At 44.6% G+C, this 22,020-nt stretch overlaps 2 protein-coding genes across 2 annotated transcripts; both read right to left on the reverse strand.

Moving 5' to 3' along the window:
- Positions 1-74: 74 nt before the first annotated feature.
- Positions 75-13,469, reverse strand: LOC105699319 (allatostatins). Its single transcript, XM_012424192.1, has 3 exons — positions 13,264-13,469; positions 1,882-2,161; positions 75-1,662 (listed from the first exon to the last, which is right to left on the reverse strand). The coding sequence occupies exons 2-3, from the start codon at positions 2,128-2,130 to the stop codon at positions 1,324-1,326; spliced, it is 588 nt and encodes a 195-aa protein (XP_012279615.1). The 5' UTR covers positions 2,131-2,161; positions 13,264-13,469; the 3' UTR covers positions 75-1,323.
- A 4,921-nt stretch (positions 13,470-18,390) lies between these two features.
- LOC105699277 (proteoglycan 4) lies at positions 18,391-22,020 on the reverse strand. The gene is made up of 5 exons (XM_012424147.1): positions 21,967-22,020; positions 20,921-21,404; positions 19,250-20,772; positions 18,938-19,171; positions 18,391-18,864 (listed from the first exon to the last, which is right to left on the reverse strand). Exons 1-5 carry the CDS (start codon positions 22,012-22,014, stop codon positions 18,517-18,519), a joined length of 2,637 nt encoding a protein of 878 aa, XP_012279570.1. The 5' UTR covers positions 22,015-22,020; the 3' UTR covers positions 18,391-18,516.

The following is a 22,020-nucleotide window of genomic DNA, read 5'->3' on the forward strand; positions in this document are numbered from 1 at the left end:
AAACAGTGATAAGTTTATTGGTTCCGTTTTTGGTTCTGAAAATATGGATGAGTGCATTTAATAAAACATGCACGGTGAGTTACAGACAGCCTCTTTATTTCGACAGAGAGGATACACACGATCGAATGGAGATATTTGAAAGGAAATGCAATGTCTTGCAAGATGTCGTCGGTCGACCTCTAACGCATTTGAAACGAGATTAGAACGTCTTTGGAACGTTTATGGATTCCAGAAAAGATATCCTCGGCCAGAACGAGACGGGTCGACCGACGCGCGTTCCGTGCGGGATATTCGAGGACTCTGCGACGAGCGAAGTCTTCAACTACACCTAAACTTTAACCTATAACATTAGATGTACATGCACTCAACCTCGAATTGAAGCGGTGCTTTGGGATCGATCGTCTCGACCAGTCGCGCTTCTTCCTTCATTTTCGAAAATCGAGTTCGCCAACCGCAAATGCCCCTACGAACTCACGAGGTGGGAGTCCCGCGACGAAGCCGCAGAATCCGCCATACTGGACGCAACGGTCCCTACATAACTACGAAGAAGATGAGACTCGTTTCACTGGGAACGACCAAGTCGCCGGTCATTTGGACACGCAAATTCATTTTTAATAACGCAATTTCGGAAAATATATGGGACGATTTTTCAGGAAGAACCGTAAAATTAGACAGCTTTACGTTTCGCGTTTCGACCATCGGGATGAACGAATGGAAATAGCGATTTCGGTCCGCACATGTTCTGTAAATATTGGCTTTTTGCGACATGAACGAAATATTGGTATTCTTCGGATAGCACGTTACAATTTGACGACTAGCCATTAAGAGCAATCAATCAAGTATCAGAAATCGACGATACGGACTAGGAATTTTCAAACACGGCCGACTAGACAATTCGGACTGACCTGGACAAAACCTGCGCTATTTATCCTGCTTCTAATATATATTAATTCCGAGTTTAATAACTAATAACAATCTGTTTTACATTGCAAAAGATTTAGTGACTCGGACAGCTCGGATGTCACTTTCATATCCTCTTAAAGAATTTTCCAAAATGGCGGGCTCCGCGGTCTCGACCTTAATAGACTACGCTGACGTCACTATCATCTACGAGAGGACGTCGAGTGCACGTGCAGTTGAGAACGTCCAGATTGGAGAAAACGGAGATGACGGTTCGTCGAGGAGGGTTAATACGAATTGCAAAATAACCGAGCAATCCTATCGAACTAAGGTTCCACTTCCAAGGGAAGTCCCATCCCAATCCTGGAGCGTCCCTTTCGGGATCCGGAGGTCGACCTGGACGCTCGCGACGGGGCGAAAAACCTATGCGACCACTTCCTCCTCCTCGGCGATTCTTTTCCCTGACCCCATCAAGTATCTCTGAGCGAAATCGCTGCCGGACTGCTTCCCCGTGCCCAGGACTTCCCTGGGACCTAGACCGGAAACTCGCTTTCCTAGGCCGAAACTGTACAAACGACCGCTGCGTTTATCGGGCAGCAGGTCTTCCAAAGCCTCGTCTTCGACGAAGTTCTCGTAGCCGTAGTCCAGAGGATAGTCCAGGTTCATCCGCATCGGGTTGTACCCCAGGTTGCCTCGTTTTCCCAGGCCGAAGCTGTAGGGCTGCGCTCGTTTCCCTAGGCCGAACGAAAATGTCCTCATTCTCTGGAAAAGTCGAAATTACTTGGAATTACTGAAATTGCATTCGATTCGCGATTCTTAATCTTCTCAACTCGTCTCTGCTAAAAAATGGAACCGGCTGGTCGCAACGACTCCCTCCATTAGGCATCGTTAGTTCCCGCAAGATGGCGCGCGCTCCGAAATCTTCCAAACTTAGTCTAACTGTTATTTAACCGAAGTTCGGGAGAAAATGCAAATGCTGACCTTGTCGTCGGTTCCGTCGACGGTGGCGGGGGCGCCCCACCTTTTGCCGAGCCCGAAGTTGTAAACGGGCAGCCTTTTGTACTCGGAGACGTAGGTGTAGGCCCGTTTCTCAGGGGCTCCGCGTGTCGCGCCGTCCAGCAGAGGGTGCGTCGAGGCGTGGTCGTTCTCGCTGGCTAATGAGGAGCCACCAAGAAGCACCAGGGCACAGCAAGCCACCAGGCTTTTGCCCGTCGCCCTCGCGATCGTCATCTTAACGATCTCGGCTCGTCGAAAGGAGGCGCTGGGAGGGGAAAAGGTTCGGATTAAGTAACTTGGTAATACGTCTAACTACGGAATTACAAAATAGTATGAATTAGTTTTTAGTGAGTTATGCTCGGGCAAAAGTAAGTAAAATATCCTGGCTTTTAATAATCTAACCGAGTTTCTAAGATTCCGGATTCCGGGATCTCGTGCCCCGCAACGGCCGCCGTTGCGGGACGCAGCAGGTGGCTGCCGCGGCCGCCATCTTGTGCCCCCCGAGAATCCAGCTCGTTAATTGAATCCTTCGCGGCAATTTAATTAGCCGAGTCGCCCCCTCGTTTTCTTACCACCTCTTCCCCTTCGGAACGACTCTCCCTCTTCTGGGATACGCAATCCACGCTTTGGCGAGATAACTCAACCCCGTTAACGCTAGGTAAGGAGTGTAGCGGGAGATGAGCCGTCATTTTCGATTTTTCGTATCGCACTTGCGACCTCCGACTCCAAAGTTTCAGCAACATTCTTAAGATTTACATTTTCCGATTTCTTTCCGAAATTCAGATCCGATATGAAGTCATTTATTATTTATGGAAGAGGAATCATAGATCTTCATATATACAGGGGGGTTTATCCTTCGGCTCGTATTTGAAGGGTGCCTATCCACTGCTTTTCCAGCGTCTGCCATTTTGGGGCGCCCAAAACTCGATTTAGAAGTCCACTCGTCGTCGGGAAATTGTATGAAAATTTTATTCCTATTTATAGCGATATCCAGGAAGGGTCCTTCATCCTTATCTCTGTATTTCTCTTTTTTTTTCACCGTGGAATAAACCGAAGTTACACAATCTATGGGAAATCAGGCCAGTCGGGCTTCATCCTCCGCCATGGCGTTGATCAACATCGAGAAATTAATCTCGTTGATTTAATTACAAGTATATGTACTTGTCACGGCCCGTGTTGAAATCCCGACCTCCGATATATTTTTTTCACATCGCTAACATCGCTCTTTAAGCAATGACATTTTGAGAGGAAATAAATTGTGTTACGCGGACGATGACAGGACTTGGGCAACATCGCTTCCAAGGTACCGGGTGTCCTAATGGAAGCCGGCGAGGTAATGAAGCTTCGGCGACAGCCCATTTAACCAGGCGAGGGTAATTTCTACCCCGGTAAATGGTGAAGGACCTAGGTTAAGAGACGACTGTTAAGGGGTTTGAGTGGGTGTCGCGGAACGAGGAAGATTAATGGACCACCGAACCGCTTCTTCTGTGTGGGTGAGCCTTAATATTCCGGCCAGATCTTTCCGAGATGACGTCGGATGTGATCCCTCCCCTGTAGGTTTCGTCAGGTTCCCGGGGAGGAAAAAGTGCACCCGCAAAGGGATGGCCACCCTCGAGGCGCCGCTTGACCTCGATTAAGACGTGGAGTTACGTTTATGTCAACGCGGTTATGGGATCCCTTGGCAAATTTGCGGGAGATATTGGAATCTGCTCATCCCCCAGGTCAATGTTCGAAAAATATATCAATCTTTCATATTCCCGTCGAGGTTTGTCTTAACTTCGTTCGGTCTACCTTTCAACTTATTTTTTTTTTTTAAGGTATGTTGTAGGCTCGCGATGTTTATTTCACCCGTTGCGGCTATTTGGACTCGCAAATGAAATGCGCCGTCCGGGAATGAAGATCAAAATGTAGATTTGATTAGAAAGACTAATAACAACCCCGCGACTCGGTGCAGCTTTCGTCACCGAGTCCGTAATTGCGAGCAGAGTTTATTTACCAGAAATGCAGCTCGGGGCGAGGGAGTAAAGGGAAACGGCATCTCGACCCACCCACTTTAAGAGAGGGTTGCGAAACGGGAGGCAACTTTCCGATGAGTCGGTTACAAGGGAAAATCTGTTCGAGACTTGCAACAGGTGCTCCTCTTGACATTCATCCCCTTTTCGCCCCTCTCGGGCTCTCGGTTTCGAATCCACCCTCATATGCCACCGAATCCCGAAGGAGTTTGATATCGTATCAGCGGATTCTTCGCTTCCAAAGAGGGGAAATTTCTCAAAATTTCCCGTTGGAGCAAATTCTGAAGTAAAACTTTATATAGGTGGTACATGTAAATTCGCATGTTACGAAAAGGACTCTTTTGGGAAGTGAAACGCATTTTAGACAATTAAGTATTGTTTGTATTTTTTTTTGTGTTTCCGTATTGATAACAATGTGATTTGATTTAGTTCTCGAATGAAGGTCTGAGTTAGGATCCTCTAGATTTGGATAATTGACGAGATATCGAATTTCACCTTAAGGAGAACTCCGAAGTGTCGGATGAGCAATTATAAATGCTTTTCCCAGCTTCAACTTTTTACGAGTAACATCCTTTACGAGCAATCCCACGGTGCCTTCGAATCGTCTACGTTTTTATCAGTTTATCACCGCGTCTGCTGAAATGCAGTTGACGTCCCGTAAACGACCTCGCCCGGTCTCAATCCGCAAAAGCCGCAATTGCGCTACGCTGCTTGAGACATCTCGTCTTTACTGTTTCAACTTATCGCCCTGGGGCAGGAGTTGATTCCGGAAGATTGCGCCTTTTTCCTTACGTCCATCCACCTCCTTAACCGAGGCAGTGCCCGTAATTCCTACAGACACCCAACGCTCGGTATTAAACACTTAGTATCCAACACCCACCACCCACAACCCAACACTCAGCACTCAGCACTCGGTATCCATCTCGCAGTATCCAACACCCAACACCGATAACGCGACGTCTTCTGATCTCATGGTCTCATCCCGCAGGACAGGTCTCGAATTCTCCGATTATCTCCCTCCTTCTTTGCTGATTCCTTATCTGGGATTTACTGCTATTGACATTTTTCCGCACAAGATTCCTTGATCATCGTGTTCGTATAGTACAAAGAGTTAGGGTTAGTAAAAAGAGCCCTCGATTTATCTTTTATTGTATGATATTTAATTTATCATGTCGGAACGTTATAATTTGTTTATAAGCGAACGGTATTCATAGGGGAACGATTGAATCTTAGTTGAAAGGTTAGGTTCTGCCGAAAGGGCAAAGAGCTTTGCTTTAAGACCAGGTCCGGTCGACCTCATTGCAGTTTATTTGAAGCCAATCGAGTAAAACCACCCCCACGTGGAGTATAATGTTTTCCACTGTCGACGGCGAGTGGAAAGTCAAGGATACCGAATGTCAGTGGTTAACGCCAAGGTTGAAAATGGCCAATAATGGCGTCGGAATTTTCCAGAAGGTTACGGGAATTTATCGCTAATTGGACCCCTCGTGGAGCATCGGAGATATTTATATCCTCGTGGCTATCCTTGATCGCAAGGGGCAAACAATTAACGGCGGCTGTCAAAGGGCGATAATGGCTATTAATATCTATTATCAACCATGGCGGCTATTTTTTATTAGAGTTCCTTTGGGATGTCCCGCAAGTTTTGGGGATACTCTCACGGTCATCGGTGTTGAAGGTAACGTACTTCTAACTTTTTATACCTCCCTTCGTGTCTGAAATGCTCCGAGCATAAAGTTTGAAAATGCCACATAATCTGAAATCGCAGCAACTTTGTTGCGCCACCGCCACGCGGATTTGCATACGCTTCGAGTAGGTAAACTTTGACGCCCGAGGGGCCGCAGGACATTCCGAATGGAAAGGATTGCCTGTCAAAAGTAAACCTCCTTCGGTCTCGGGAGCAATCGGAGCCGGGATACGGCTCCATTTCGGTCTCGTTATGTGGGGTCGGACTCGGAGATTTCTCTCCTTTACGAGGTTATCCGGTAGTTCGGGGCTGATCCGCGGTTTTCCGGAGACGAGGCCGAGGGGGTGGACTCGGGACATTAGGGTGCCCTCACAACGAGCGGCCGCCGCATCGCCTTGGCGGTCTCGCATGCATAATTGAACGTCTTATTCTTCGGCCATCCCTTCCAAACCGCGGATCGAGCCTTTTGACCCTCTTCTCCTTTGCGGGAAATCCCGCCGGCAATACTTCCGGCCTAGCATCGGGATTTCCTCCGCCGAGAGTGCGAGGCTTAAGCCCATTCACGAGCCACGACCCACCCTTTCGTCGAGGCCGCCCAGATTTCCACTTTCCGATGGAACTCCTCAGCTGCCAGTCACCGAGATCGAGCGCGCTTAATTCCTCTTTCAGGGGGTTTCCGTTGGATCCTTGCTCAGGGTCCCAAACTTTCTGGGGAAAGGTATTCATTGTACGTGACTTCCAAATCGTGGTAAGTTGGTATCGAGTGGACGTGATTTCGCGAAAATAATTTCATGCATAAGATTGGTCAACATTGGTTACGCGTTTTATGGTTTTGAAAGGGATCACTGTGAAAGTAGAGTAACAAAGAATGAATGCGTTCATCACCTTACTTTTTAATCATCCTGTAAATCGTAAAATCTGGTATAGCTCGTGGCTTTGTCCGTAATCATGAGTATTCTGCTTCGTACAGCCACCACGGCACTCGGCGTAATATTTATGGTAAAACGTGTCATAAACGCGGTATACTCATATGAGCAAAAGAACCCTTTCAATTATCGCCATACTCGACACAATTTAATTCCCCCGTGTAGTCATCGAGTACCATCCAGCTGGGAAGCACTTTTCACATTTATTCTAACGTTTGCTTTTGTAACGTTCAATATGTATCGATTAGGCTTCTGAAGTCTAATCATCATTTATGGATGAATTCTGTAACTTTATACAGAATTTATTTCAACAAAGAGCCTTCATAAGGGATACTGGTTTTCAGTTGTTAATTCCAGAATCGATGAGAAACGACCCAGAAAGGTATTAATAATAATAAGGATCCCTGTCGTTAATATTCCTTAGGCATAAGTTATCCGTCATTGAGGTGTCGCCGCGATCGGAGCTTTAATGGAATCTCGTTGTGCCTTTATAAAAGCGCACTTTCAGAATGGGCGCTTCGTGGTAAGAAATAGATCGTAAAAATTACCAGGCCTTTACTGCTTAGGAGATATGCAGAAGCTTTGAAAAATTGTTCTTGGTGTATTACCAAAGCACTCTGTACATGAAAATACTAATTCCTTCATTGTGTAGTGACACAATTTGTATCGGTTAGTCTTCCCGAATATTTAAATAAATATTCGGATTAACAGGTGCTTTAATATACCATGTTTTACCTCCCACGACATATCAACCTTCTCCCCCCTTTGCATTAATTTAATTTTAATTTACCGCTAATACAGCGTTAGCGTTAAATATCTCGCATTTTCTGGGTAGTATAATGATCGGTACCTCCCTTAACTAAAAATAAACCCCGCAATTAAACGAAATCTAGAGTATCCCTACATAATAAATATTCCAATTAAACTCTGCAATATCGCACGGCATCATCGGGATTTTACTTCCTCGGTATAATGGTCGGTATCCAATTACCACTTATAACTATCTAAATTTATGAACGTTACGAACATGTTAGTATGAGGTGGCGGTATAAACGCTAATAATTCCGCGACGGTGGGCCACCCTTGCGAAGTCGACGTGGCGCCTCGACGTAACCTCAACGGAACGCTAAGAACCGCCAGGAACCGCATGGCGCCAACACAAAGGCGTACCTGCAGGTCGGACGATTGTCGACAAAAGACGTTGCGAGCACAATGGCACGCGTCCGTGATAAGGCAATAAAAGAGAAAACCAGAGCCTGTTGGCGAGGGTTTCGATGCAGGATGTGGAAGAGACCGAGCAGGGACTCCATAATGTTCACGCCACGGTTCCTACGTAGATGTCGATGCCGAAATCGAGATTAAGGGAGGTTGGAAGGGATTGAAGAAAAATGTGTGTAAACCCTCTCGGGATCCTCGATGGAGGCGTTGGTAGTAATTCCGTCAGCGGGAGGGATCGCGGGTCCATACGATATTGGGAAGGGACTATCCAGAAGGGAAAAATTAATTTCAACGAAATCGATGAAACGATCACCTTCCACTTCATGGGTTCGATACAGTTGCAATATTGGGAGTAGAATAGAAAATGGAAAATATCTCCAAGGACTCTCTTTTGTATATTCGGTATGATTTGACCAGGTCGAAATAAACAATGGCAAAGGAAGCAGTCGAAAGGAAGAAGTTTCGAATCAATGGTACCTCCGATCCCTTCGTTCGTTCGAATCTCGTTGATTAAAACGCGTACACGTAAAAAGGCAAACAACGGGGAAAATTAGAACCAATTAGTCGCGTCCCACCGGGTCAACCAATCCCATGGAGAAGTTCTCTTTTCCCGATAGGTGAAGAGAAGAGGAAATGCGATGTTTGGCTCAATGGTCACGCAGAGAAAAGCGGAAGTTCACGGCCGATTACGTCCTCGGCGAACCTCTTGTCTTCTCCCAGTTGGATACATTCGATCCGAACGAGATCGCTCGCCACCGGAAATGAGATTAACGTCACTTCGATATTCCGATAACACGTTGTCGATCTTTCCAGGCGAGAAATATCTCCCGCCTTCTGCGAAATTCAATCCCTCGTTTCTCCCTTCTTTATTCTTAGAGAAAAGCGTCGCTCTTCAATTTACCGTGAAATTCATCCCCGTTTCTGTAAATTTCAGAATAACCGTATCTTCGACGTAATTACGGAACGAAGTGAGCGCGGTTAATGAACCTCCTTATTCACGTGGTAAAATTCAAAGCAATTTAGTACATTCGGTTTGAAGAAAGGTTTTATAAATGATTGCCTCCTCGGACGTCACTTTCATATCACCTTAAGTTCTAGATTTAATATCCGCTCGGTAATACATTTATTATTGGGGACAAGTGCTTACAAGTGTATGAAATAAAGTTGCAAAGGACAAGTAAGGTATTCGTAGCCAGGAATGAAAGCTTCGAGGGTCTCTCGATAGATCATCCCGAGGGACGTCGATACGACGAAGACGTGAAAGAAGAGGTGAAAGGGAAACTTGTTGGTGTCGAAGGGACTCCTCCTCGTCGAAATTTCCTGACGGAATGTTTGGCACGACCTTTCTTTCGTTTACGCCCCCTAAGAAAAATTCAATGCTCTCGTCACGGAACTCCGGGGTGAAATCTGACCACGTATACCAAGGGGAAGCAGCTGCCCGAAGTTGTTGGGGTCACTGGAAGCGCGAACTCCGAGAAAAAGCTGAAAGCGAGGAAGACTACTGCCGTAACTTTTCAAACGAAATTCCGAAATGAAATTGGGGTTAGTTACCTTTTCACTCCTGATTCGGGAACACAGCCTTAATTCGCCCCGCGCATCCGCAGTTAACTTTAACTTATGCGAGGATTCAACAATTTAATTTGCATATCTCGGGAACAATTAAGCACTCCCACTATTCAGATAAAAGTCGCGCAGCAACGATTCTTTCCATTTTTTGTAAATAACTGCCGTGACATTTTAACCGACAAAAAATTTGGATTTAACGGTATTTACAATTTATTTTAGGGGCGGTGACTCATACTACTTAGAGATTTGTTTAATTAATATTGTACCGACAGTGTGGCATCGGATGAAGAATTATGAATTTTTTTTTTTATAAAACAAATTCACCGATCCATATTGTCCGCGTTTTGCGGCGAGACTTAATTCTGATAATAGTTTTCAAAATAATCCCTCTCGCGTTACGAGTGATTAGCACGAGTGATATCGAGTGTACATGAAGCATTCTATATCGAGCATACACCCCGTGCCGAAATTCGCGTATCTCTGTAGTAATACATATTAATTAATGCTAATTGATTTTAACACATATTAATCGCGGTCCGAACATTCCATCGCAAATTTGTATCTCGGTTATTTCCCCACTTGCGGGATTTAGTAATTATCCACAAACTCGGTACCTTACATTTTCTCTCTCTCTACCACTTTTCTGCATTTTGCACTTGCACCATTCACTAATTAACAATTATAGTACACCTCGCGTAAACGCGCCCACGTACGTGGGAATAAAATTAATACCACTCTGAAATTAAAACAATAGCCCGCAAACGTTTTGTTTTAATTAACTACGCTGTTTGGTATGAATTCTCCATGTACCAAAGTTGTTAAATTAGCAGACGAGTAATGTTATGAATTTTATGGTCAAAGCATGAAAAGCGTTTAATCAAGAAATTAGTTAAATTTACAGAATGAAATTAAGGGTAATACAGATAAACTGTTTTGAAAATCATTTTTTACAGTCCGTGGTTAAATTCTAAAGTTAAAGTACCAAAATTGGAGTATGTACTGGAAATTTAAAAAATCATTTTAACTAGATGCAGAAAAAATTGCGTGGCGTGATATTTGCCGTGAATTGCGCTGTAATGGCGTTTTCCGCCGTCATGGCGGACGCCTACATTCACACCGGCTTATCCGCAGAAATTCCTTCAAAAGAGAATCCTTTATGCGGAATAAAAATAAAAACCGTCGCGAATCGGGACGCCTGGATTTACGTTTGTACTTTCCGGAAGATTTTCCGAGCCCTTTCCGCGATTTTTCCTGACATTCTTTCAGAAATTGAAGCTGCTTCCATGAAAGATTAACAAAGGCTTCCGTTCTTACGTCGCCTCTTCCAGATGCTAATCAATAAAGAACTGACAATGTTAACATTTCAGAGGATAATTTTCTTTACGATGCCATCGCAAAAATGCTTTTACGAAAATCACTGAATTTCTATAATACCTGCTAATCCTTTTCCTTAATATGATTCTAATTTGTCTGTATAGATTAAATTACTTAGCGATAAAATGAAGAAATGGGAAGAAAGGGGAAGAGAAAATGTTCCATCAACAAATTCCAGCTTTTCGAATGAATTAAATGTTTCGTTTTAGATACAAATTCCCTGTCGGTTGATGAATTTCACATTTAGCCGGTAGGAAAACAAAGAATGGACGAACGGGCAAAATTTATTATCCTTTGGAATGAGAAATTCTCTAAAGAGGAATAAATCGAGCTCGCGGGATCCCAAGTGGTTGCATGAAAAATTAAAGAATAAATAATAGATTCACCGGTCGAGACGGAGCCGAAAGGGGAGACCGAAGTTGGGAAAAATGTGGGAAACGAAGAACGATGGAAAGAAAAAGAGCCAAAAAGGCGACTCGAAAGATAGGCGGCTACTCGAAATAACGAAGTCCTTATCGGTTTTCACGTTTGGCGTCGTTTTACGAGCAACTTTGATGCCATATCCGCCCTCAAAAAGGGTACAATTTCAGGCGAGTTCGAGGGATGCTTTGGAGGAATTTCTATTCATCTAGGGAATGTGCTAGAAGATTCCCTAGAGGAAGAATGGGGATAATCAATGCTGTAAAGTCGTTCCCGTTAAAAGTTAAGTGCTCGTAAGTTGACGTTAAATCCGTAATATAAGGCTCCCCTAATAACTTCGTCCTTGTTGCTCCAAGCGATATTGCGATATTGCGATAAGTCTGTCCTCTTTCAATGTCTACAAGAAATAGCAAAACGTTAGTCAGGCTTTTTTATGATATCGTAGGACAAAAAGTTCTGATAAAGATCGGGAAGGACGGACTTGGATCGGGATAAGAATTTAATAAAAAAAAGGTGACAAAAATTTTCATTAGAAAATGTTTTCTATATAGAAAAAGGAGATACGCCTCAAACCCACGCGACATTTCTGTCATGTTAAGGTTACATCCTTCGGGAAATACGAAAAGGTCGACATCCTATTTCCCTCCTTTCTATTTGCAAAATCTCCGAATTGAGGTACTCCGTAATCTTGAAATGAAGATATAAAATATAACAAACTAATCGTCGATAAGTGCATTTAATTTGGACGTAACAATGACGAAAGATATTCTGCAGGGAATGTATGAGTGCTTGATTTTCATATTGCGCATTTTGTAGCTTTATCAGACTTTTCTCCCGAACACGGCTATCCCCGTTCCCATCAATCAAATCTAAAATGGCGCCGATAATACCCAATAAATAATTCATGGGCTCTTCAAGAGGTGGAAAATCGCACCACGATGTCGTACGGTATATTCTCTTCGAATATGCCGGCGTTTAAGTAACGACATACGGCATCGAGTATATCAAGGGGCTTTACATTCAACGTTGAAAGGTGTTAATGAGTTTCATTAATCAAGAGAAGTCCGTCTACATCCGGCGAGCGCTTCTCGTTGAGACGGTCTTTCAAGCTTTAAACGAAGCTTTCACTCAGGGGAAGCTTCCCCATAAACGAGATTTTTATTTTAAGACATTGCCGCTTGTTAACGGAATCTAGGCGGAGGAAATATCTCGGCGATTTTTGCTCCTCCAGCGATTTTCAATCACGGGCAGATTATTATTTAATCTTAACTCTAGCTTTGTAATTAATTTACGCGAATCGCGTTAACAATTTTTTTTAGATTCTCAAGCTTGCCGAAATAACTGAAGGTAGTCCTTTAGATTCCCACGTGATAAATAAAATTGGAAGGAAACGTCATTAGAGAGAATTAATGTCGACAGTAGAATCCCCAGGACTTTTAGTAAATGAAAATTAAAGTCGTTAATATATGTCTGTTTATCCCCCTCTAGTTGATAAGTTCCTTATCATCAAATGTCAATCGCTTTTCCCCGTTTGCCTAAAGTGTAAGTCCTTCGCTATAATAGATTGACTTCTAGGTATATGGAGTGTTGATTAAATATTTCTCTACTGTAATAAGTACACAGTAAATTAATTTCCAGTTCACTGCTTTTGTTTAACTGATTTTCGCGTATTCGGCTTTCTCGGATGATCGTTGTCGCGTAGGAAGTAGAGATGAACAAATAGATTGGAAAAATCGAGGTGTGTTTTTGTAAGTTCTTGACAAAGATTCGATTTTTAGGGAAGACCGACCGAAATTCGATATCCAGCGGGAAAGCGGGTTCTTTTTTCGGTAAAAAAGTAAAAGCGGTTTGGGAAGGGCTGACGATTCCTATTATTGCGGGTTCGCAAACCCTCCCCCTGTAAAAGGATAAATTGACACAGAAAAAATGGGATCGATTTGTCTCACAGCAAAAAATGTAATTCTCCCGCGGGGTTTTACTTTTTGGAAATTATTCTCGCTTTAAAATATTACGTTGAATCACGGCTCGAGGAAACCGCGGTAACTTTCCGGTATTTCATCCCTGTCCTCGAGGAAAAATACCGGATTTGTAAATTGTCCGTAATAAAGGGACCCTTTCCCAGCCAGAAGTGGCGAAGCCCTCGGCGGTGTCTTCGGGGACTCACCTGTTGCTGGATGGCGGAAGGGCACCTGTTTGCCCGGAAGTGGAGATCCTCTTCCGGAATGAGTGGTTTACGTCGGTCTGAGGTTCGCGCGAGTGACTATCGAGGAGCTCGAGCGAGCTGGAGAGAGCTGAGAGCTGAGAGCTGAGAGCTGACGAGGAATAGTCGGCGGGTTCGAGGGCGAGCGAGAAAGGGCTCGAATCCTCTTCGGCGGCGCGAGTTTGCAGCCCGCGTGGAAGTGACGGCGAGGGCGTCGCGACGCCCTCCTATATATAACAAGTTGAACCCCGCATTCGCCGGCGCCGCGACGCATGACGTTCGCGCGTTCTCTGGACCAATTGCGAAATCCGCGTTCGCCGCCGAGAAAGGGGCGATTGGGGTGAGAGGGAGAAAGAGGGGTAGCATGGGAGGCCAACGCGGGAAAGAGAGAAGGACGGAGAAAGATTGATAGAAAACTCAAGAGAGGGGGTAGGACAGAGAAGGAGGGGGAATTCTTATGGGATTACTGACTCGGGGGGAGAATTTTGTTTATCCACGAAATTGCATTTTTTTATCGGTCCAATGTTAACAATTTTCTCATATTTTTTCACCTTTTTGGCACTAAGGTGTTATTAATGTGGAGAAAGCGGAACGGATGTCTACTGAATTTTTATATTCGGAATTTTTTTGCGGATTCTACGGCACAATACTGACAATCGATATATTTTTTGGATAATGATAAATGGGGTCTATTAAAAGTACATCATAATGGGCGCAGAATTATGCGTAGGCTTCTTAAGTGATTTCGGCGGCACCTTATGAACCTTAATTAAATTCGAGCTCCTTTTCGAGGTACTTTTTGGGGATGGAAAGTCAGATTTGGGGAATTAAGTCGCTGTTCAGAGACCTTTGGTTGTGTCTGCTGGATTCGACGCGCCCTTCGTACGTGTAATTCGGGCTTAAACGGCCTTTAGGGTTGCAATTACGGGTATTCCGCGCGGAATGAATGGAACTGAATTTTGGACGGTGAGCCTAATTAGACGAAATCAAGGAGACGGATTAATTAACGAGATTTCGCGTTCTGAAATGAATTTTGACTAGCAGATAGAGATTTTCAAAACGCGAAAGTGTACAAAAGTAATGCCTCGAAATTTATCAACGTCGATTTTTAAACATTTTCTATTCCGCTAGATTTTACAGAACGCAAGAGTACATGGCTCATGCGTAGTTTATTTTTTTTATTACATATTTCATTTTCCACATTTTCTGCGTTTTGAGGTCGGACATACCCCATCCTTTGATTGACGTTTTACAATTTTCGGCTATCGATTGTGTTTGAATGTATTACATATTTCTCATCTTGTTTTCACGTGGTGATAGCGTTTCACGCCAAATTGGCGTTGAACTCTACCGAGTTTCCTTATATATGTACATAGATTGGTGATTTTTCTGAACTTAAAGTTCAGCCGTAATCATACGAGGTTTCAGAAGTTGGCATAGGAATTTAAGACCGAGAATTCATCTCGGAATCGTCGTTTATGGGGTCGAGTCTGTGGAATCGTTCCATGTAACGTCCTTATTAAAAGATCTCGCGTATGGTTTGGAACGGCAGTATTCTCTTATCAAATCGCTTTCGAACTGGTCGCCTAAGGGTAACGCCAATAAAAAGGACCATCTACTCGAGGACTAAAAGGGAAGTCATAAACCTTTGAAGCGGCCAAGAACTTTCTCTGGACTCGAAAGTTCACGCGTGCAAACACTTGTCTGTGCCTCCAATAGGAAACTATGATATAACATTTTAAAGTGTCACTTATCTTCCCGAATGACCATACCAAAGAAGCTGACCTTAGAAATCTTAACGCAACAACCCAAGAAATAAAATTACACCGAAGTCAAAATCTATCGTTGACATCTAGCAAAGTAAATAGTGCTGCCATTTTTTTTTCTTCCCTTCAAATTTGTTTCTTATAAATCCACCCTCCACCCTCGATCTTCGTTCTCCTTGCGAAGATTCGCAAAGGGGCAGCAAATGGAACGTAAATCGTGACCGGACGAAAAACGTGCGGAAAAGCCGCAAGGAGCGTCTCCCTTGCTCTTGTGACAAGTACCCTAACCCCGTGATGACGGGGACACCATTAGAAGAGGTTAGCACGAGATTGCGGGTAGCCGGTAATCCTCGCCACGGATTCGGATCGCGGCCATGGCGGTCCGGGTTCGAGGTTAGGACGCCTTAAGCCTGGAATACGCCTAAGCGTTTATGGGGTCGACGATGACTGAGTCTGCAGAAGTACGGGCTTTCCGCGAGACTGGTGTTACATCCCCCGGCAAAGGATCGTAAACGTCGAACCTGGCCTCCCATCTTCCTCCCTCTCCGTCGTAAAGGCGACTTGAAATTGTCGCGTGTCCTCAGCAGGTCGCGAATGAGGGAGCGAGAACGAAAAAAATCTTCCTGTCCACGTGTACACGTGGAGCAGTAACGGGGAGTTCGACTGGACTAATTATGCAATTGTCGATCACACACGTTATGCACACGGTAGATTCCGCAATTTCATGTCGTCCTACTTAACAAATACTTGTAATACTCGATAATAAATTTTTTCCAATTTAACAGATGATCGATAAAGCGTGGAGAAGATCCTTGTTCCGTCAGGTGGCATTTACCCAGCGTTTTTAATATCGACGATAAGCCCTAGATTTATCACCATGGGAAACGGTGCTCTAGGATGGCATCCGCGATATCTCCAACGTGTTCGTATTTCCAAGAATCTAGAAGCATAAGAACGCAAATTGAACAACTGGTTCTTCACATCCATTACTTTAAAAATAAAAAAACTGATTTCTTTATTACGTTTATCGTACTCTGTTAAATGTTTTTGCATTTCTTGACAACGGTATGCGTTTAATCGTTTATCCTCACTTATTCTTCCCTTATCTCGAGGGGGTGCCATTTTTGAATTTTATCGAGCTAACCTAAGGCGACGCGAGAAACGGAGAAATAAGTCGCCTTCGAACATGTCCGATGATCGGGGCAAGGAAGGATCGGTAAATATGGACAGGAAACGCGAAATTGAACCTCCAGAAACGGAAAATACATAAAAATGTCGGGCTTGCTGGTGGATCGGTTTTTTGTGTCCGTTTATCGTTTCCCAATTTTCTCGTATTGGTCTCGCTCGGTCTCTTCTGTCGAGGCGATTACTTTCCTAGCAAAATAAGATCGCCCTCCATTTAACATGGAAAATGTAATAAGAATATGTACATGCGGCACACGTCGCAACAATTTGTTCTTTTATATCTTCCACCGTTAATGGCGGTTCGCGATAAGGTATATCTTTCAAAGCGATCCATAGAAAATAATTCAGTTACGTCAAAGCGAGATAATCGCGCCGACGGAGAATCTTCGATCGACCCATTAATTAAAGAATAATTTCATTATCAATAGAGCTCCACCTGTCGACTCGGTATTACGTGCAGGTAAACTATTTTTTTCACATTGTTGTACGAGTGTTTATTGTTAGAGCAGGACATTCTCCATAAAAAGCAGGGGTGTCTCTGCCCGGAAAACTTCTGAACGATTAGGTAATCATCGATTAACACACGGTTCAATTATTCGGTCATCGAGTTCATCACGCCATACATTTACGCTCCATTGCGAACAATGTTGAATTGCTCGAATTCAATGGAGATTTTATAGCTCCCTCTGATGCGTATTTATTGAGTGAACTCACTCGCGGCTAATAAAAATTACCTCGTTAATAAATAAAACCGAAGAGAAATATTAAAAGGAAAAATCACGAGTGTAATATCTGGGTACTATTCTGATAAACGTCTACCAACGTTTGTTGCTACCAAGTCTGATAAATGGGCAGTTCAAATCTGAGTATTTTTAACAAAGCATTAATAATATATAAGTTGACCACATTGTTCTAAGGTCTCCGCTTCACCTTAACCTAATGTTTACCTGTATACCCCGGTTAGTACAACGAAACTAGCTCGTTATACCAATATTTGTCAGTCTTAAGCTTTTAGTACGATCAATCGCCTATCTCGGTGCAGGTATTTCCTGTCGTTCGTGGACGGATCAAGTCTATCCGATCTGAGTAGACTAAGCAGAAAGTGCAGGATACCGCCGATGGTGGCGCCATTTGTAATCCAGGGCTTCGGATACGTGACCTCCTAGTGAATCGGCGATGAGAATCGCGTAGGGACATCGCACTAGATTGGCCGGCCTTTCCCTGGCACCACTGTGTTACCAACGGTGACGCGTTAAAACGGGTTAGGCTGAAATACGTGATGATGAGTCGATCAACCGCTGATCGGCAGCTTGGCGAACTCTCACGGAGCTTAAACGTTCGCCTGTAGTAATCGGAGCAGAATCAAAGATGGCGCTGCAAGAGGAGTCGCGTTAAATCGAGCAGGTATAGTTGTCGATTTTCTGAATCGTGGGGAGGAACGGAAAGAAATTTCAACCTTTCCGCTCAAGTTAATTATTTAACTAGCATAAACCTTCCATGATGACAAATGGACAAATTCGGAGCCCGAAAGAAGAACAGTCGATACATCTCGATCGTTTCGACTTCAACGGGATGGGAAATTCAGCTTAAGGGGCGTCGCGACGGCACCGACGCGTGTTGAGACGTGATCGATAGTCGGCCGAGCGAGAGGCAAACTCGCTAGCGATTAATCGAAGCGTCTCCGTTATGACGCGATTGCTCCGTGGAATTCAAATTTCTCAAGTCACTCTGTCGGAAACGAGATCTCCCACTCGATTATCTCTCCAAGCTCTCTTCCGAAAATTTATGCTTCCCGGAATGGCGGAGAAAATTGCGAGCGAAGAAATTAATAAAGAAACGTCGAAGCGCCAAGTCGAGAAAAAGCCGGCATCCAAAATGGCTGAAATCTCGAAAAAATCACAAATCGTCCACCGTCTTCCCAACATCGCGCCATCTAACTTCGATCGTTTTATTACAAAACCAATGTATACATCAATATTCGCATTTTTGTATAGAGCTTCCCTGAGCGTCGAATTTCGTCCGATTAATCGTTTCTCCTCGCTGAAGTAATTGCCGATCGTTCCGTTTGTTTCTTCGGGTCTGGTAGGCATTGGCCAATAAATCGAAAAGAATCGATCCCTGATGTCGGAAGCGTCGTTTGTCGTTGAGAAAGTCCAACAACCGAAATCCCTCGGGATGTTCTTCAGGGTCGAAGACTTCCTTTCTGGTCCCCCCGGAACGCGAAGTCGGGCATGAGTTTATGGTACTAATTTCTGGACAGGGAATCTCACTTGCGTCCTTTTCCTTTCTTCTGGTCATCTCCACCTTCGGACTTCTTGTAGGCCCATTTGTGGCCTTCCTGGTGGTCGCCCTTTTCTCCGTGTTTCTCCCCATGTTTGTGATGCTTTTGTTGTCCAACGGCTTTTTTGTGACCCACGTGTTCGTCTCGATGGTGGCCTTCTTCGTGTTTCTCCCCCTTGCCATGGTCTTCTTCGTGGTGTCCGGAGTCGTGGTGACCGGTTTTCTTGTGCCCTCCTTTCTGCTCTTCGTGTTCATGATGGAATTCCCCGTCCTTTGCCATCCCTCCGTCTTCGTTGAACTCGTCAAAGAATTCCGTCTTCTTCTCATACTCATCCTGAAGCGGATAAAAATTAAACCGTTACGTATTTCTAATAGTTTATCTTAAATTATTTAATTAAATCCACTACCTTCTTATGAATCGTGTGTTTTCCTTTCGTGCTGTGGCCCTTCTGATGTTCACCCTTTTCGCCATACTCGGCATCCTTTTCAGCCTCCTCCCCGAAGTGATGTTCCGCGTGATACCCACCCTCGTCATCGTGCTTTTTCTCCTCCCCGTGATCCTCCGAGTAATGACGAACATGATCGTCCTTATCGTGATGCCCCTTTTCCGCCTTATCGTGCTCGTGCCAGGTTTCGTAGCCCTGTCAAAAAATTGTAAGACCACTCCACGTCAACGTTCACAAAATCAAGAACTGGTCTCCAAAAGAAGAGATCTTCACCTTGTCTCCGTTTTCTCCGCTAGCTTCGTGATGCTCCTCATCGTGTTCCTGTTCGACTCCTTTTTCGACGGCATGGTGATGATCCTCATCATCGTCATGCTTGTCCTCCTTGTTGCTCTCCTCGTGTTTGAGATCCTGGACAGTCCCCTGCGCTTCGGCTTCAACTTCCTGAACCTTCGCGTTTTCCACAGTCTCCAGGGCTCCCACCACGTCATCGTGGTCGTAATCATCAGGTCCCTTCGAGTTCTTATCACGGCGCCTCCCATTATCTACGTGCTGGAAAGCAGTCGCAGACGTCGCCACGTCGTGGGGTCCCGAATTTACCTCCAAGTCCGAATTTTGCTCATCCAACTTGGCAGGCGACTCTTGTTCTTCCTGTTGGACCTCCCTGGAGTCTAGACTCTGCGGATCCTTGGGGTTATCAGCGGTCACCCTGAACGGTCTGGGACGTGACACCGGGGAAAACTTCTTCAAGCCATCGTCCTCTTCTTCGGATGAAGAGTCTCCAAAATGGCGTCGATTAATGGACAGTGGTGGATCGTTGCTGGTGATGAACTCTCCACTTTGTTCGGGGATTGCATCCGTAGGCGAGTCTTCGTTTTCTGGACCGTAATCCGGGATTGTTGTGGGCACCTTCCTGGGGATCTTCACCTTCTTGTATCTAGAAGGTGGATTCGAAGAAGTAGGATAACCGATCGATTGGGTTGGCACTTCGTAGTCAGGGTGTATGGGCGATGGTATGTCGCTTATTTTTTGCTTCAGTAATTTCTTCCTTTTTGTTTGGAACTCGCGAGGTGTGGTGTGGTCCAGCTGATGTGGTTCCTCCTCCTCGTCAGGTCTCATCTCCTCTTTTGTTCCTGTTGGATCTTTGGAGGATCTGAACGGCTCCGGGGAGGATGCGGAGCCGAAGGGCATGAAGTCTTCTATGCTCTTCTTCTTCTCCAGGACATCCTCGATGGGTTTCGAGGTCTTATCTTGTTGGGGTATCAAATTCTTGGGGTGTCTTGTTCTTCCCGGTCCCTTGGCCGGCCTGAACGGCTCTGGCGAGGATGTTGGATCGAAAGGGGCGAAGCCTTCTCTGCTTTTCTTCTTCTCTAAGATCTCCTCGTACGGTTTTGGAGTCTCTTCTTGGAGATGTATCGAATTTTCCGAATTTATGGACTCCTCCGTGGTGGACGTTCGCTGGGGGGCTGCCCACGTTTGAGTGGTCCAGATCTGTCGAGGCTGTGGAGACGTGGTAGGGTCTTGTTGAACATTTCCTTCGGTTCTAGGATCCCTGATCTTGGAATGTCTCCATCTGAATGCCGAATTTATAGTCGTTGTGGATGGTTGAATCGTTTCGCTTGCTCTTGTTGCCGATATCTTTTGCGTTTCCGGGGATGTGGCGTTTGTTGGTGGTATAGCCTCACCTCTTGGTTTCTTCCTTCTCCTCCTACGACTATTATTTTGTGGAATCGTTGTCGAAGTCTCCAAGTTTATTACACCTGGCGTTGACTCCACATTCGTCGCTGTTATCGCCGTGGCTGAAAATTACGATTAAAAATTAACCCAATGGTTTAGAGAATAATTTCGTAAGTGATTTAACTTCCACTTTTTATAGCATTCGAGTCATTTTTAACAGAATTCTGGCTAACTTTGAGTTCCTATCGTTTAAATGATAATTATCCTTACTTCCTTGGCCTCGACCGCTATTCCTTCTAGGGACTTTTCTTCTAGTCTTTTTAGGCTCAAATTCTTGGGGAACATTTGGAGCCTCCGTCGGCTTCATAGGAATCGTTCTTCGCTGAACTTGGGATGGATCGAACTTCTGGTCCTGATCCTGATTTTGGACCGTTTCCGGATGCTCTTTTGGATCGTGCTCGGCAGCCGTCGATCCTCTTTCCCGTTTCTTCCGGGTTTGCACATTCGACAGAGATTTCGCTTTTTTATCTTGCCGTGATAAGGTGTTCTCCTTCGAGATTACAGGGGATTTCTTGGAGCGCGCGTTTCCTCCAGTTTGCAGCATGATCACCTGTCCCGAAGTCCTCAGGGCTCGGAGAGCTTCCTTTTCCGCGGCATTAATGATCTTATCCTTTACCTCGTTTATGGGGACGTCTAGATCCTTTAAAAGGATCAAAGTTGCTGACTGAATCCCTTTCGATTTGGACTCGATAACCTAGAAAAATATTCTTTTTCAAGTTCGAACGCTCACTCGTTATTTTCAGAAGAAATCATCTCCTTTTAATTATTTCATTTTCTCTATCCCAGTAAGGTATATCTAACGAAGTTTTTGAAGAAACGGGTGAATAAAATTAATTGTTGTTAATGGACTAATTCAAATTAACCAGGATCAATTGAAACAGGTCTAATATAAAATTAAACTCATACACAGCTGCAGAGGTCTGTGTTTGAGTTTCGGTTTGGATGTTAATTAACAAACCGATGATCCTGCGAAACGATTGAACGTGAAACGGCACCGTATTTTTACGGAATTTCAAATTTCCCTCGAGCTGTACGGTCTAAATTTTCCCGCATTTTCTCTTAGAGATAGTATCGATACACGAATCTCTCGATATCGAAACTCTCTAATGGCGCGAAAGTTCACTCGATTGGCACTTAATGTCTGCTTTTTGATGCGATATCACAACTTCACATATACGGCTGAGGTCGAAGATTGGCAACCAGATTGGCCGTCGACATGTTGGTAACCATGGTCACTATAGTTGGCAAATAATTACCAGGTTCACCAAAAGCAGCAAAGCTGCCAACCTTCGGCTCGTTTCCATGATCGA

This window comes from Orussus abietinus, unplaced genomic scaffold, assembly GCF_000612105.2.
Source record: "Orussus abietinus isolate OABI.00-Male unplaced genomic scaffold, Oabi_2.0 scaffold8, whole genome shotgun sequence".
NCBI lineage: Eukaryota > Metazoa > Arthropoda > Insecta > Hymenoptera > Orussidae > Orussus > Orussus abietinus.